Source organism: Gouania willdenowi, chromosome 19 (genome assembly GCF_900634775.1).
Source record: "Gouania willdenowi chromosome 19, fGouWil2.1, whole genome shotgun sequence".
In the NCBI taxonomy this organism is placed as follows: Eukaryota; Metazoa; Chordata; class Actinopteri; order Blenniiformes; family Gobiesocidae; genus Gouania; species Gouania willdenowi.
The window spans coordinates 23179390-23195456 of record NC_041062.1 but is presented as its reverse complement, the minus strand read 5'-3'; the positions used below and the strand labels follow the sequence as shown (position 1 = coordinate 23195456).

Here is a 16067-nt window from a genome sequence, read left to right as displayed (position 1 = left end):
CTCCAGTACGGCAGCCCTATAGACGTATTCCTCTTTCTCAGTATGATTTGGCACGTACCCACATCCAGCAACTTTTACAGGGTCAGATAATAAGGGAAAGCAACAGTCCCTATGCTTCACCCATTGTTCTGGTATCAAAGAAAGATGGGACCTTGCGCATGTGTGTAGATTACCGGCAGTTAAACTCAAAAACTCGAAAAGATGCGTTTCCCTTGCCTAGGATTGATGAATCACTGGATTCGTTGTCTGGGGCCCAGTGGTTTACAACCTTAGATTTAGCGAGTGGGTACAGTCAGGTTGAGATGGCTGAGAAGGATAAAGAAAAAACTTCTTTCTGCACACCGTTCGGTTTGTTTGAGTTTAACCGCATGCCGTTTGGCTTATGCAATGCCCCGAGTACCTTTCAGCGTCTCATGGAGCGCCTTTTTGGGGATTGCAGATACCAGTCAGTGTTGCTGTATTTAGATGATGTTATTGTTTTTTCATCATCTATTGACCAACACCTGCAACGTTTAGATCAGGTTTTGTCCCGGTTGCAAACCCAAGGGTTGAAGGTGAAACTTTCAAAGTGCCAGTTTTTTCAAAAACGGGTTAAGTACTTGGGCCATGTGGTATCCGCGGAGGGAGTCTCTACAGATCCAGAAAAAGTGGAGGCAGTACGAGAGTGGAGACGGCCCACCAACCTTGCAGAGCTCCGTTCATTTTTGGGGTTTGCTAGTTACTACAGGAGATTTATAAATGAATTTTCAAAAAGGGCATCACCTTTAAATCATTTAGTAGCTAGGCTGCTCCCTTCGGGTAAAAAGGGCAAGACACCAAAGAAACCATTAAATGAATTCTGGAACCCCGAATGTGAGCAGAGTTTTCAAAATCTTAAAACTGCTTTAATAACCACGCCTGTTCTTGCCTATGCAGACTTCCAGAAGCCTTTTGTATTGGAAGTAGATGCAAGCCATGGAGGGTTGGGAGCAGTTCTCTCCCAAGAGCAGGAGGGTAAGTTACGACCCATAGCTTTTGCAAGCCGTAGTTTAAAACCTACAGAGCGTAACATGAACAACTATAGTTCGATGAAATTAGAACTGGTGGCCCTTAAATGGGCAGTAACAGAAAAATTTCGAGATTATCTGTTGGGTAACCAGTGTACAGTTTTTACAGATAATAATCCCTTGAGTTATCTGGCTACGGCTAAACTTGGAGCAACAGAGCAGAGGTGGGCCTCCGAATTGGCAATGTTTGATATAACTATAAAATATCGTCCAGGTTCACAAAATGCCAATGCGGATGCCCTATCCCGCCAGCATGGCGCTATTCAGGAGTCCGAAGTTAGCTCAGGTGGAGGGGTTATTGGAATGCAGGAAGAGATCAGCACATTACCAAGGCTAATGAGTTCTGACCTTTGTACCCTACAGCATCAGGACCCTGTTATTGGCCCTATTTTGGAGCACTGGGAGAGGGGTAGGATGCCAGAGCATGAAGAGAGAAATGCACTCACTAAAGGCTCCAGGGAGATGCTGCGGCAGTGGGGCCGTCTCAGACAGAGAGAGTCAGTTATGCATGCTTCGGATGGACAGGTTGAGGTTGAGCAGCTTGTTCTCCCTCATTGTTTGCAAGAAAACATTCTTCGCTCTCTGCATGATGAACAGGGTCATCAGGGGGTGGAGCGAACACTACAGTTAATTCGGGCCCGATATTACTGGCCAAATATGTATGCAGACATAGAAAAGTGGTGTAAAAGTTGTGAGAGGTGTGTTCTATCAAAGGCTATGCAGCCAAAAGTGAAAACTTTCATGGGGACGATTAGAGCATCTCGGCCTCATGAAATCTTAGCAATAGATTTTACTGTTTTAGAGCCTTCTACAGACGGGAGAGAAAATGTCCTTGTAATGACTGACATTTTCTCAAAGTTTACACAGACTGTCCCTACAAAAGATCAGCGGGCTAGCACAGTGGCAGCGGCTTTGGTGAAGCATTGGTTTCAGCTATTTGGGCCTCCAAGTCGCATCCACTCTGATCAAGGACGAAATTTTGAAAGCACGCTAGTCCAGCAGCTGTGTAAATTGTATAAGGTAGACAAAAGCCGCACTACTCCTTACCATCCCCAAGGAAATGGACAATATGAGAGGTTTAATCGCACTTTGCATGACTTGTTGAGAACTCTCCCACCTGAACAGAAACGCAAATGGCCCCAGCATCTGTCACAGGTCACTTTTGCGTACAATGCAACAGTCCATCAGACGACTAATAGAACGCCTTACTTTTTGATGTTTGGGCGAGAGCCACAGTTACCTGTTGATTTCCTTGTTGGTGTGGAAACCGAGGCAGGCCTGCCTTTGGAGGAGTGGGTAGAGGAACATCAAAAATCTCTAGCTGTAGCCTTTGAGACTGTGCTGAATAGAGTGGACAGAAGAATAGCTCAGAGGGACTCTCAGAATCTGGACCAGTGCACTGATCCTGATTTTGAGCAGGGAGATCTTGTGTATACACGCAATCACTCCATTAGGGGTCGAGCTAAGATTCAGGATTTTTGGGATTCAACTCCTTATCAAATCATCCGGCCACCTCCTCCACGGGGAGTGGTGTACTCTATAGCGCCTGCCGGTCAGGAGGGTCCCCTGCGACAAGTACACAGAGCTGAGTTGAGGGGTGTTCCAGAGACTAGAGGGGCAGAAAAGACAGAAAGTGGAGAACATTTGGACCACACTTTGATTGAAAATGACAATGTAAATGCAATGCCTGGACCTAATTCACCAGCAGGAGCAGAGGTTAATGACATGTTAAGTGGAGAACCTCTTCCAGGCCAACAATCCACTGAGGAAACTGGCACATCCTTAGTTTTTGAGCCACAGAGGTCGGCAAGAGAAACAGCAGGGCAGCATTCTAATCCACACCGGCTGCCCAAATCTGCAGGTTAAAATTTGGGAATGGTAACTCTTTAGTGGGGTTTTAATTTTTTTAAATTTATTACATCGTCGGGTCGCCGATGCATATTGAGGGGGAGGAATGTGGCAGGTGCAGCCACAAGGTGGCACGCTTTCCTCATTGGTGGCGCTATATAAAGGAAGTGGTCACCAGTCAGGAAGTGCCAGTTTCCCATGGATTGCCAGTGTGTTCTGTGCACACACACTGGATGCGTGGAAGCCTGAGGTATCACGGTAAATGCTTTTTTTCTGTATGCATTTTAGATGTTTGCTATGTTTGTTTTAAATTCATGTGTCTCCAACAGGCCTTAAACCTGCTGCCCTCTTTGAGGGAGGAGAGGCTGTTATTGGGTGACTGTTTAGTGTGGGTCTGAGGATCTTTTTAAAGTGAGAACTGGGCGTGTGGATTCGACGTCGCAGGTACATTGTTTTAATTGGGTTTTAGCATTTGAATATTAAATGTTATATTATAGTGTACTCATTGTTGTGTTTTTCTTTGCAGTTAGACCCACTGCCTGCTGTCCTTTTGTTTTTGGTAGTTTTCTTTGTGTTTAGTCTGCCCGGTTGGTCTGCATACATTGCCCGGGCAGACTAACTTAATTTTTTATGTTTTGTTTGTTTGTTTCGGTCACTTCCCTACTATTGTATGTACTCTTATTAACCCACAGTTAGGCCAACCTGATCATCCTCCATCGGGGTGTTTGTGTGTAGTGGTTGAGTGTGGGTTTTAAGATTGCTGTGTCAGTGCAGAGTGTCTTGCGGTTCCTTTCCGCCCTAAATGGTGTTCATTCAGGGTCTTGAGCCCTTACTGTCGGTTAGGGTTGAGGAAACAGTACTGGGAAAACCGTTGTTTACATGTCATGAAATAAACATTGTAATTCACCTATTTCATGACTGTGCTTCATCCTTCGGCCGTGTAACACTTAGTTGGCATGTGACTGTGAGGGTATGCGCCAAATTTGAATGATGCAGACCACTAGGGGGCGCTACAAATAATGAATATTTATATCTCTTAATTGGCACGACCAATTGTTACCAAATTTGGAGAGCATGATCTTGGGTCCCTGAGTCGATATCTCAAAGTTATTCACGATTGGTCAAAGTGGGTGTGGCTAATGACATAATAACACAGAAGTAAACAAACATTTATTTCTGTTGAAATATTATGTTGAGGGCAGTGAAATTTACAGGGTGAATATAGAAGACCACACAGACCACCCATACCAAAAATTGCCCCACTAGGTGGCGCTATAATTGCAAAAACATTTGGGCCTTTAACTTTCACAATTTAATTCACATCTTCATAAAATTCATCAATCTCAAACAATCAATCAATCTTTTATTTGTATAGCGCCAAATCATAACCAATGGTATCTCAAGACACTTTACAGTAGAGCAGTCTTAAGGACGGACTCTTCATTTCATGTATACACACATATGCATATATACGTATATACACATACATATGTATCCCACACCCAACATGAATTCATCATGGTGGCAAGGAAAACCTTCTGTTAAGCCAGAAGGAGTACAGGAGCAAACACACAAGGGAAGAAGCAGACAGAGGGAGTGTCAGAGAGAGGAATGGGACCCTCTCTGGTCCCTCTCTAACCTAAATGACTTCTCTCTTAATGCCCTCTCCAACCTCTCTCCATCCGAGCATGCCAGACCCCCCCCGGCAGTCTATGCCTATTGCATCTTAACTATGAGCTACGAGCTGGTTCCTAACTAAAAGCTTTACCAAAAAGGAATGTTTTGAGCCTAACCTTAAAGGTAGAGAGGGTGTCTGCTCCTCGAGCCGTGGTTGGTAGATGGTTCCAGAGAAGTGGGGCCTGATAACTGAAAGCTCTTCCTCCTATACTACTTCTAGAGACAAATGGAACAACGAGTAGGCCAGCATTTTGAGAGCGTAGTGTTCTGGGGGGATTGTATGGCACTACAAGCTCCTTGAGATAGACTTGCAATTTAAAAAAAAAGTTGCAATATGACATTGTGCAAATCTGGTTGCCTATGTTAAAATAACTAATGATATATTATAAGACAACAATATCCCTCTTAAGGCGCAGGGTAGTGTTTGATACATTTATAATGCACACTAAGGCTTCAAGAATACGAAAAAAGATGTTTTACATGGTAAACACTGCTTTCAGTTAATCGAAGATAAGGGGAATCACTTTTGAGTTTTACAAGACAAACTAACATCCATTACTGCACAAAACAAGACACTAACACACTTTTAAATGATGCTACACAACTTTTCCACAGTAAAAACTCACACAGCACTCATTGAGAACATCTGCTGCTCGAAATGTACAGTTGCAGCTAAAATGTGTAACTATAGTTTCAGGGAAGCTAAATTGTAAATTTGTCAGTTCCTCCCTCACCTTTCCCTCTGTCCCTTCATCACTAAACCTGGCAGCCGTTACCCCCATCATCAAAAAGCCCGGTCTCAACCACGACATCATGAGCAACTTCCAACCCATCTCCAACCTTTCAAAGGTTCTGGAACGTGTCGTCGCCTCACAAATCATATCCCATCTCAAGTATTACTAGCTTCTAAATGAAATATCTTGTTTAAATTTGGACTGCCACATCACTGGCTCTTATGTGTCTAAGCCCAAAATATTCACAAGTAAAGTTTTTCTTTCAGTGATTATTACCATTCAGTAGTAATGTGTTATTTAATCCCACAATTCAGAAAACATCAGCTTTAAATACAATATCATTGAGATAATGAAGTCTGTGCCTCAGCCTGTCCTTCATTGTGTTGTTTTTAGGGTGAGATGTGTTGGTTCGAATCGACTTTTAGTGAAAAAAATAATTCAGCCCCAGGGAGCAAAGCAGATTATGGAAGAGAAAATGCACAACTAATGTTATCCTTTTATTTACAGATTAAAGAGAAATGTCCATGTGGGTTATAGGACAGTCAGTGTTGTTGGTGGTGGATGGTCACATGTAGCTGTGATGTCCTCACTCAGACAAAAGCCAAAGGTTGGGGGTACGGTCACTGTGTCCACTGTGACCTCTGCCCAGAGAACATCATCCAACGCTGCTGCAAGAATGTCTCTCCTCATGGAGTCTGGTTTAGTGGCTAGCAGCGGTGTCTTTGTAGACTTGGTGGTACTTCTGTTGTTTTTGGACAACAGGGGCTTCGGGTCAGGACTCACACCTTCATTAGCAGAAGTGCTTACAGTTTCCTGACAGCCCTGAAAACATTTGTTCCTCTTCTGTATTCTGATCTTGGGTTTGAAGATGCCATTGACAAACATGTCTGCATACTCCGGGTCAATCTGCCAGAAACCACCCTTCCCGGGCTCGTCTTTTTGTTTAGGGACCATCCTGAAGCACTTGTTGTGGGACAAGATGTGACGAATAGAGTTCTGTAACAAAGACACAATAAAACCAAGATTTATTACAAAGCCATTGAGCAAATATGAGTAAGTGATGAGAAATGAAGGGAGATGGATACTCATAAATAATAAAAGTGGGTGTCACTTACCTTCCAGCTGGGCTCTGCGTGTGTGTAGTAGCAGAAGTTCTCTGTTATCCACTTATAGATGGTGGACAAAGTGATTTTGGGCTGTTTGCTGGCCTGCATGGCCATGCAGATGAGAGAGGCCTGGGAATAAGGCGGTTTGACTTTGAGGTTGGTCTTGTAGTCCACCTCCACCAGAGGGATAGGCTGCATTGGGATGCAAGGGTACCAGGACAACAGGGGACCAACGGTGGAGTCGCTGCCCGAAGTGACAGGGCTGCCGAGGTACCGAAGCATCCCGGTGGCTGCGGTGTCTCCTGCGGCGGGGCTGGACGGAAAGTCGGTGCCAAGGCGTCTGAGGAAGAGCTTCTCCTGAGAGGAGGGACACCCGGGGCCGCTGGGCCCCTCCGGGTCTGAGCTGAAGATGGAGAAGTTCTGGAGCCAGTCGAGGCTTTTCAGGCTGTCATCAATGGGGGCAGGTGTGGACCCTTGGATCTGATTCTCCGGGTACATCTCCAACCTGTCCGCCTTAAACCTTTTGGCTCGAGGCATTGGCAAGACCGGCATCCTGGTTTGAGACTGAAGATGCTTCAACTGGCATGGAAAATGAAAGAGTGGAAAAATCAACACAAAATAAAAATAAAAAAAACCCCCTCTACTTCCTGTTTAAATAAACAATAAATGTTTAAAGATTATTCTTTTCAAAGCAGCCCCTTGTGTGGCTGATGATGTATTTTCCTACTTCTGATGCAGGACATGCTGTCAGTGCACCTGTTACAGTCTGATCTTCTCTCTAACAACTTAACACTTTATCCTGAAAGCGATTATCCGGAGGATAAAAAGAGAGAGACGTCTCAATGTCCCGCCCTAAACAGCTCCACTTCCTCCCTCTGCCTCTGCCAATCTACCAGAAGCCACGCCTCTACTTTTGTGCACGCGCATAGCGGAACATAACAACAATGTTTAACACACCAACACACGTGTAGACTTGTTTTTCACTAATAAAACAATTATGGTAGTTTGATTAAAACATGTTTATTACTTGTCCATGAGAAATGTCACCAAATCAGGGTCCAATGACCACCGGCAGTAGACTATAGTAAAGACTTGTTAGGTATTTTTTTGCATTTCAAAAGAATGATACGTGAACATAGATTTTTCAGAAACTCTGGATATCAGCTTTAAGATTAATCCATGGTGACCCAGGCTGTTAAAATATACTAACATTTACATTTACATTTTTTTTTTTTCATGTTTACACATTTTTAACATAGATATTGAAAATTTTGTTTTACAAGAGTTTTTACATTTGGCACCACATCGTTTTAAAGTCTTTACAATGACTCCTATTAAGCCTCAGAACAGACTTTAAAGTTCTGCTGCTGGTGTATAAATGTGTGAATGGGTTTGGTCCAGAATACATCAGTGAGATTTTAGTCAGATATAAACAGCTTTAATGTCCTGGAAACACAGATTCCACACATTCAACATATGAAGCTATAAAACTAAACTAAACCTCGACCTGCATGGACAAAGGTCAACAGAATAGAATCAATAAACATTGATACAATTTACACGTCAATATTTTCCTGAATAGAATTTAAATGTGTAAGTATTTATATATTAATGTATTCACATTGCTATTGAATTGATGCTAAACATAAGTCAATACCGTTTGTTTTCAATCAATTAAAGTAGCAAAAGTTTCACAAAAAGGCTTCCACACTGTTGGAATGAAATATCAAATAAAACAATTTTGACTAAATAGTAAATGTTAAAAAGGATTAGATTTAAGTAGTGTTTTTATAACAAAGTGCTTTATAATATCAGCTCATTCAAACAGGATTATAACCAACACTGGTATTTACTAACTTGATTCAGGAATATCACTGAATTAATCATTAAAGTTTACAATATTACTTCTATCTTTGGTGACAAACCTTGATCACTGCTGACATCTGCTGGTCAATGTTTACGGGCTGCTTTTAAAGAGATTAGACCTCCTTTAGTCAGTCACTGTTGTAGATCCTGCTGCAAAACTCACTGCGGTAGATGTTAATCAGCTTTCATCTTTTAGCCTGCGTTACCATGACTACCTGTAAACATTGGCTCAACTGCCACTTGTGGGAAATTTAAAAAGTGCATGATTATGAGCAGGGCTCCTGTAGGACTACTTAATACCCTAATACTTTTGTTTTTAGCTTTAAAAAAGTTGTTTTGGTGTAAAAAAAAAAAAACATATATAAATAAATATTCTCTCTGTAGAAGTCAATGGGCAGTGTTGATAAATATAAATAAATTAATGCAAGACTTGCAATAAAAATGACGTCATGGATTTTAGTTACACTGAGCCAAACAGCGGTGCTTATGTTAACATAACTAATTATTTATTATAACAAAGACAACAATAACCCTCTTAAGGCATATATAGTGTTTGATACATTTATAATGCATAATAATGGCTTCTAGAATACATAAAAACATGTTTTACATGATAAACACTGCTTTCAGTCATTAAGAACAATGCTGAATTTAACATTTATTCATTAAATTCATCTATGTTGATTTAAAAATAAATGGGAAAATCAAGTTTATATTTACCAGTCATCTTTTTACCTCGCCACGCAAATTATTTCATATATTGAGGGTTTATTTATTTATTTTTATTTTTTAAATGAAATAAAAATAAACCCAGAAAAACAGGAACAAGCAGGTCTGAAAATGGATGAAAAATAAATACATAAATAAAGATAAATAAATAAAATAATATAATATAAATGAATAAATGAATAAATAAATAAATAATTGTCAAGGGTTTAGGGCATGGATTCTCAACTGGTGGGTCTGGACCCACAAGTGAGTCACTGACCTGTACTGGGTGGGTCCCAGACAACTGGTCAAAAATAAACTAATACTTAAAATCTCTCATGTTGGACTTGTTTTCAACAGCTATTTTATAAAAACTAAATTTGGTTGGTTTAATTCAAGTGGTTGAGAACCCTGGTTTACAGTAGAGTTAAACAATGGTTGGTTCTCTATGGAAGAGACAGAAGATGCATGAGTGGTCAAATCTATCATCCAAACTGTTGCCAGTTGTTACATTGTGATGATAATAAGGTTATTAAAGAAGGTGATATTCTCTCAGGATTAAAGGTCATATTTTGGTTCCCTTGGTTGTATATTAAAACATTTAAATATCCCATAGGCTCTTTGAACATTTTCATATTATTGGTGACAACATAGAAAATTAGTAGCAAGATAGGCTTTTGAGACCAACTCTAACACCAATAAATAATAACATTAATGAAAAAAAAAAAAAAAAATATATATATATATATATATATATATATATATATATATAGACCACTCATGGAGCAAAATCACAAAAACTGGAAAACCTACTTTTTCGAACTCCTCCTTGGGGTTTTGTCCAATCAGCGTGAAACTTGGCACATAGAGTCTTCAGTTGGACGTAATCTCCAGTTAACCCTATGAATTTGTTCGGGTAAATTATGCGCAAATTTATAGCGAGTAAAGTTTTCTAGCTAGCTATAAAAATGCAAACTGGCGCATATCTTGGTCAAAATAAATGCTAACACCAAATCTGAGATCCTTAGTTGGCATGCGACTGTGAGGGTATGCGCCAAATTTGAATGATGCAGACCACTAGGGGGCGCTACAAATAATGAATATTTATATCTCTTAATTGGCATGACCAATTGTTACCAAATTTGGAGAGCATGATTTTGGGTCCCTGAGGCGATATCTCAAAGTTATTTACGATTGGTCAAAGTGGGTGTGGCTAATGACATAATAACACAGAAGTAAACAAACATTTATTTCTGTTGAAATATTATGTTGAGGGCAGTGAAATTTACAGGGTGAATATAGAAGACCACACAGACCACCCATACCAAAAATTGCCCCACTAGGTGGCGCTATAATTGCAAAAACATTTTGGCCTTTAACTTTCACAATTTAATTCACATCTTCATGAAATTCATCAATCTCAATCAATCAATCAATCAATCTTTTATTTGTATAGCGCCAAATCATAACCAATGGTATCTCAAGACACTTTACAGTAGAGCAGTCTTAAGGACGGACTCTTCATTTCATGGATACACACATATGCATATATACGTATATACACATACATATGTATCCCAGACCCAACATGAATTCATCATGGTGGCAAGGAAAACCTTCTGTTAAGCCAGAAGGAGTACAGGAGCAAACACACAAGGGAAGAAGCAGACATAGAGGGAGTGTCAGAGAGAGGAATGGGACCCTCTCCGGTCCCTCTCTAACCTAAATGACTTCTCTCTTAACGCCCTCTCCAACCTCTCTCCAACCGAGCATGCCAGACCCCCCCCGGCAGTCTATGCCTATTGCATCTTAACTATGAGCTACGAGCTGGTTCCTAACTAAAAGCTTTACCAAAGAGGAATGTTTTGAGCCTAACCTTAAAGGTAGAGAGGGTGTCTGCTCCCCGAGCCGTGGTTGGTAGATGGTTCCAGAGAAGTGGGGCCTGATAACTGAAAGCTGTTCCTCCTATACTACTTTTAGAGACAAATGGAACAACGAGTAGTCCAGCATTTTGAGAGCGTAGTGTTCTGGGGGGATTGTATGGCACTACAAGCTCCTTGAGATAGACTTGCAATTTAAAAAAAAGGTTGCAATATGACATTGTGCAAATCTGGTTGCCTATGTTAAAATAACAAATGATATATTATAAAGACAACAATATCCCTCTTAAGGCGCAGGGTAGTGTTTGATACATTTATAATGCACACTAAGGCTTCAAGAATACGAAAAAAGATGTTTTACATGGTAAACACTGCTTTCAGTTAATCGAAGATAAGGGGAATCACTTTTGAGTTTTACAAGACAAACTAACATCCATAACTGCACAAAACAAGACACTAACACACTTTTAAATGATGCTACACAACTTTTCCAAAGTAAAAACTCACACAACACTCATTGAGAACATCTGCTGCTCGAAATGTACAGTTGCAGCTAAAATGTGTAACTATAGTTTCAGGGAAGCTAAATTGTAAATTTGTCAGTTCCTCCCTCACCTTTCCCTCTGTCCCTTCATCACTCAAACTGGCAGCCGTTACCCCGTCATCAAAAAACCCAGTCTCAACCACGACATCATGAGCAACTTCCAACCCATCTCCAACCTCCTCTTCCTTTCAAAGGTTCTGGAACGTGTCGTTGCCTCACAAATCATATCCCATCTCAAGTATTACTAGCTTCTAAATGAAATATCTTGTTTAAATTTGGACTGCCACATCACTGGCTCTTATGTGTCTAAGCCCAAAATATTCACAAGTAAAGTTTTTCTTTCAGTGATTATTACCATTCAGTAGTAATGTGTTATTTAATCCCACAATTCAGAAAACATCAGCTTTAAATACAATATCATTGAGATAATGAAGTCTGTGCCTCAGCCTGTCCTTCATTGTGTTGTTTTTTAGGGTGAGATGTGTTGGTTCGAATCGACTTTTAGTGAAAAAAATAATTCAGCCCCAGGGAGCAAAGCAGATTATGGAAGAGAAAATGCACAACTAATGTTATCCTTTTATTTACAGATTAAAGAGAAATGTCCATGTGGGTTATAGGACAGTCAGTGTTGTTGGTGGTGGATGGTCACATGTAGCTGTGATGTCCTCACTCAGACCAAAGCCAAAGGTTGGGGGTACGGTCACTGTGTCCACTGTGACCTCTGCCCAGAGAACATCATCCAACGCTGCTGCAAGAATGTCTCTCCTCATGGAGTCTGGTTTAGTGGCTAGCAGCGGTGTCTTTGTAGACTTGGTGGTACTTCTGTTGTTTTTGGACAACAGGGGCTTCGGGTCAGGACTCACACCTTCATTAGCAGAAGTGCTTACAGTTTCCTGACAGCCCTGAAAACCTTTGTTCCTCTTCTGTATTCTGATCTTGGGTTTGAAGATGCCATTGACAAACATGTCTGCATACTCCGGGTCGATCTGCCAGAAACCACCCTTCCCGGGCTCGTCTTTTTGTTTAGGGACCTTCCTGAAGCACTTGTTGTGGGACAAGATGTGACGAATAGAGTTCTGTAACAAAGACACAATAAAACCAAGATTTATTACAAAGCCATTGAGCAAATATGAGTAAGTGATGAGAAATGAAGGGAGATGGATACTCATAAATAATAAAAGTGGGTGTCACTTACCTTCCAGCTGGGCTCTGCGTGTGTGTAGTAGCAGAAGTTCTCTGTTATCCACTTATAGATGGTGGACAAAGTGATTTTGGGCTGTTTGCTGGCCTGCATGGCCATGCAGATGAGAGAGGCCTGGGAATAAGGTGGTTTGACTTTGAGGTTGGTCTTGTAGTCCACCTCCACCAGAGGGATAGGCTGCATTGGGATGCAAGGGTACCAGGACAACAGGGGACCAACGGTGGAGTCGCTGCCGGAAGTGACAGGGCTGCCGAGGTACCCAAGCATCCCGGTGGCTGCGGTGTCTCCTGCGGCGGGGCTGGACGGAAAGTCGGTGCCAAGGCGTCTGAGGAAGAGCTTCTCCTGGGAGGAGGGACACCCGGGGCCGCTGGGCCCCTCCGGGTCTGAGCTGAAGATGGAGAAGTTCTGGAGCCAGTCGAGGCTGGTCAGGCTGTCATCAATGGGGGCAGGTGTGGACCAATGCACAACCCTAATATTGACACTTTATTACATTTTTACACCTAATGTGCTGTATTTGTCAATGTATTCCAGGCTAAAGGTCTGACCTTTATCAAAAGGATGACGCAGATTGGGTTAGAATTAAAACCAGGTAGTTGATCATATCAGGATACACAATAGACGGAAGATTCTCTGGGTCGTCATTGATCCATATTTTTCTTGTCACTCAGTCTCTCAATCTTTCTTTTTATGCTTTGGTTCCCATGAAGCTCTACCCAGCTCTCCTGATCTGATTAGCTGCTACAAGCAAACTGCTAAGGTGTTTTATATATATATATATATATATATATATATATATATATATATATATATATATATATATATATATATATAATGTTCTACACAGCACAGCGTAGTGTTGCAGTGAACAAAATGAATGTGTTAGTGGAGCAGCAGGTCTTACTGAGTTTTACAGTGATTAACTTATTGTGTCAACTTTGAATTCTCACACTAATTCTTCTTCTTTTCTATTTTGTTTCCATACCAGTGCTGTGTGCCAGAAGTTTCCCCAGCTTCTGAAGTTGGTAGGTCTACTCACTCACTCATCAGCAGTTTATGGTCACTCACTCTTCATTTCTACCACCATAGTTTTGATACTAGAGGACCTTAGTGTTTAAAGTCTTTTTGTCAATTCTCAGTTGTGTTAAAGCTGCTGTGAACAATAATTATCTATCAGATAAAAGACATGGTGTAAACCTCCATAGATCAATAACGCAAACATCAATTGCACGACAAAATAATAAAAAAAGTTGAAATTGCAGCTTGAAAGTTTTTTCTTGAGAGCTTGAGAGTTTTGCACATTGCATTGTGGGATGTGGAGTCCCATAGAATAGAATAGAGGTGTACTTAATTCTGTCAAATAAACTTCCCAACACAATTCTGGTGTTTTCACACGTTGCAGTAAAAACAGTGGTGGAAGTTATTTACACAGAAAGTTCTATATATTCAGCCGAAATTGAATACCTCACGTAGTGATGTGATGTCACGGGGACAAACTACAACATAAATGAGTCGAGCCACTCAGAAATCCTGATATAAATTAAATAAACTTTCAAACAACAATTTCAACCTTTTACATTTAGAGTGATCTAACATATATTAATCTGAGGTCTACAGTATGTCTTTATCTGATTAAAAAAAAGAAATAAATAAAAAGATCATATCTAGCAGCTATAAGTACAGTTTATTGTAATTGTTTACAAGATGTAAAATCATCAAATAAATAAGTACTTTTATTCCCCCCAAATATGTATTTATTTATTTTTAGGGACGATGCAATCAACATAGTTACAATAAAGGTTTACAGCTGATGCGACGCATGAAGAGCTTCTAGCTAATGCTAATTCACAGCTCATGTCCCTGGTTGGGCCTTTTTACACAATTTACATTATTAAAATACATTAATACAACATTTGTATGAAACTTTTTCAATCACACGATTACACGTACATTCACACAGACTCAGTGTTATTTACTTTGGTTTGTTTTCAGACTGAACCCTAGAAGTGAACATTTTAAACTCAGATATAGTTTTAAGTTCTGTGATTCATGAGTTCTACAGCTTTGGGCCTGAGTACGATGTACCAGTCACATACTGTATATATTTATTGACTGGTTCATTGAGTTTGTTTTTATCCACATGGACCAACCAGATTAGTTCAGAGGTCACAGATTAGATTTGTTCTGGTTCCTTGAGTTTAGTTTGTGTTTTGGTCCAGTGGTTTTTAATGATAATGTTATGGCCAGTGTCAGTCATGTTTCATATAACACCAGATAATCACCAAATTAACTGATATTTTACAACTTGTACTAAACTGTGTATTGTCCCTCATCAGGATGGAAATGACCTCCCCCCACACATTGGCTTTGATGTGGACACACCCACTGTGACAGGTTAAAAATGGTTAATATTGGAAATGGTAAGGTATTGGAATTATTATTCAAATTACTTTGTAAGTATATTCTATACGGTTTAAAAGAATATCTTTCATATTTCTAGAATTGCTGAAATATTACTAATAGGGTAAATACTGTGTAATTTGCAATTTGAGTGTTTGATGGTTTGTAAATCGATTGCTTCTGACGTGCATAGCGGTGTGTTCTTTGCGTCTGCGCAAAAAAGTGTGTGTGCTCTTTGGAATAAAGCAACGAGGAAGTTGGAAGTCGACTGCTTCTCTGTCCATTTATTTGTTCCAAAGCAACCACCTTACCTCTCCCACACTGTTGGAGCGGAGGGCGCAACATTTTGGTGGCCCGTACGGGGATGTTTGGTGAGAGAAGAAGCCAGCTGTAAGTGGAAGCTCAAGCCGAATATCCCCATCGAACCCGTGCATCGAAGACACGAGGCACCACCGACACTCACCGTGGCTGTCAGCGCATGGAGCAGGTTGTATCTGTAGTGCGCACAACCACCGCTAGAGGGCGCCAGCATACCATAAGCTGATTGAAGCCCACATTGAACTGTCATTTGCGTGTCACTGATGAAAATGGAGTCAGAACTGGAGGAAGTACAGGTAGAAATCAAGGGTGCTTTATATGAACTGAATGTTGAACAACTGACAAAAATATGCAATGAACTACAAATTTATGGACTGGGAAAAGAGCAACTTTCAGATAAAACTAGAGGTCAGCTAATCACGTTTGTCACAAGTTATGTTGAAAGAGATGAGTTAGCTGAGCTTGAAGATGAGGGAATGTCTCAATTGCTCAGTATTAAAGATTTGGTTGAAAGTGTAAAAATGGCAAAAGTGGATAAAGAGAGAGAAGATATACAGAAAGAAGTAAATGTGTTACGAACCACACTTCAAGCCAAAGAAGAAGCTATAAACCAGTTAAAAACCAAAAAACTGAGCTTACAGAGCACACCAATGCAAAAACAATCTTTGGCACCCTCAGAGAACTCCATGTGGCGCAAAGACTTTAAGATATCAGGCCAAATAGGGGAGCCAGGACAAAAAGA

General features: G+C 40.7%; 2 protein-coding genes across 2 annotated transcripts; both read right to left on the bottom strand.

The window, feature by feature from the left end:
- Nucleotides 1–5836: 5836 nt before the first annotated feature.
- Nucleotides 5837–8431, bottom strand: LOC114481886 (forkhead box protein J1-B-like). Its single transcript, XM_028476948.1, has 3 exons — nucleotides 8337–8431; nucleotides 6421–6990; nucleotides 5837–6301 (listed from the first exon to the last, which is right to left on the bottom strand). Exons 1-3 carry the CDS (start codon nucleotides 8352–8354, stop codon nucleotides 5837–5839), a joined length of 1053 nt encoding a protein of 350 aa, XP_028332749.1. The 5' UTR covers nucleotides 8355–8431.
- A 3589-nt stretch (nucleotides 8432–12020) lies between these two features.
- Nucleotides 12021–13252, bottom strand: LOC114481885 (forkhead box protein J1-B-like). Its single transcript, XM_028476946.1, has 3 exons — nucleotides 13224–13252; nucleotides 12605–13079; nucleotides 12021–12485 (listed from the first exon to the last, which is right to left on the bottom strand). The coding sequence occupies exons 1-3, from the start codon at nucleotides 13250–13252 to the stop codon at nucleotides 12021–12023; spliced, it is 969 nt and encodes a 322-aa protein (XP_028332747.1).
- Between the last annotated feature and the right edge of the window lie 2815 nt (nucleotides 13253–16067).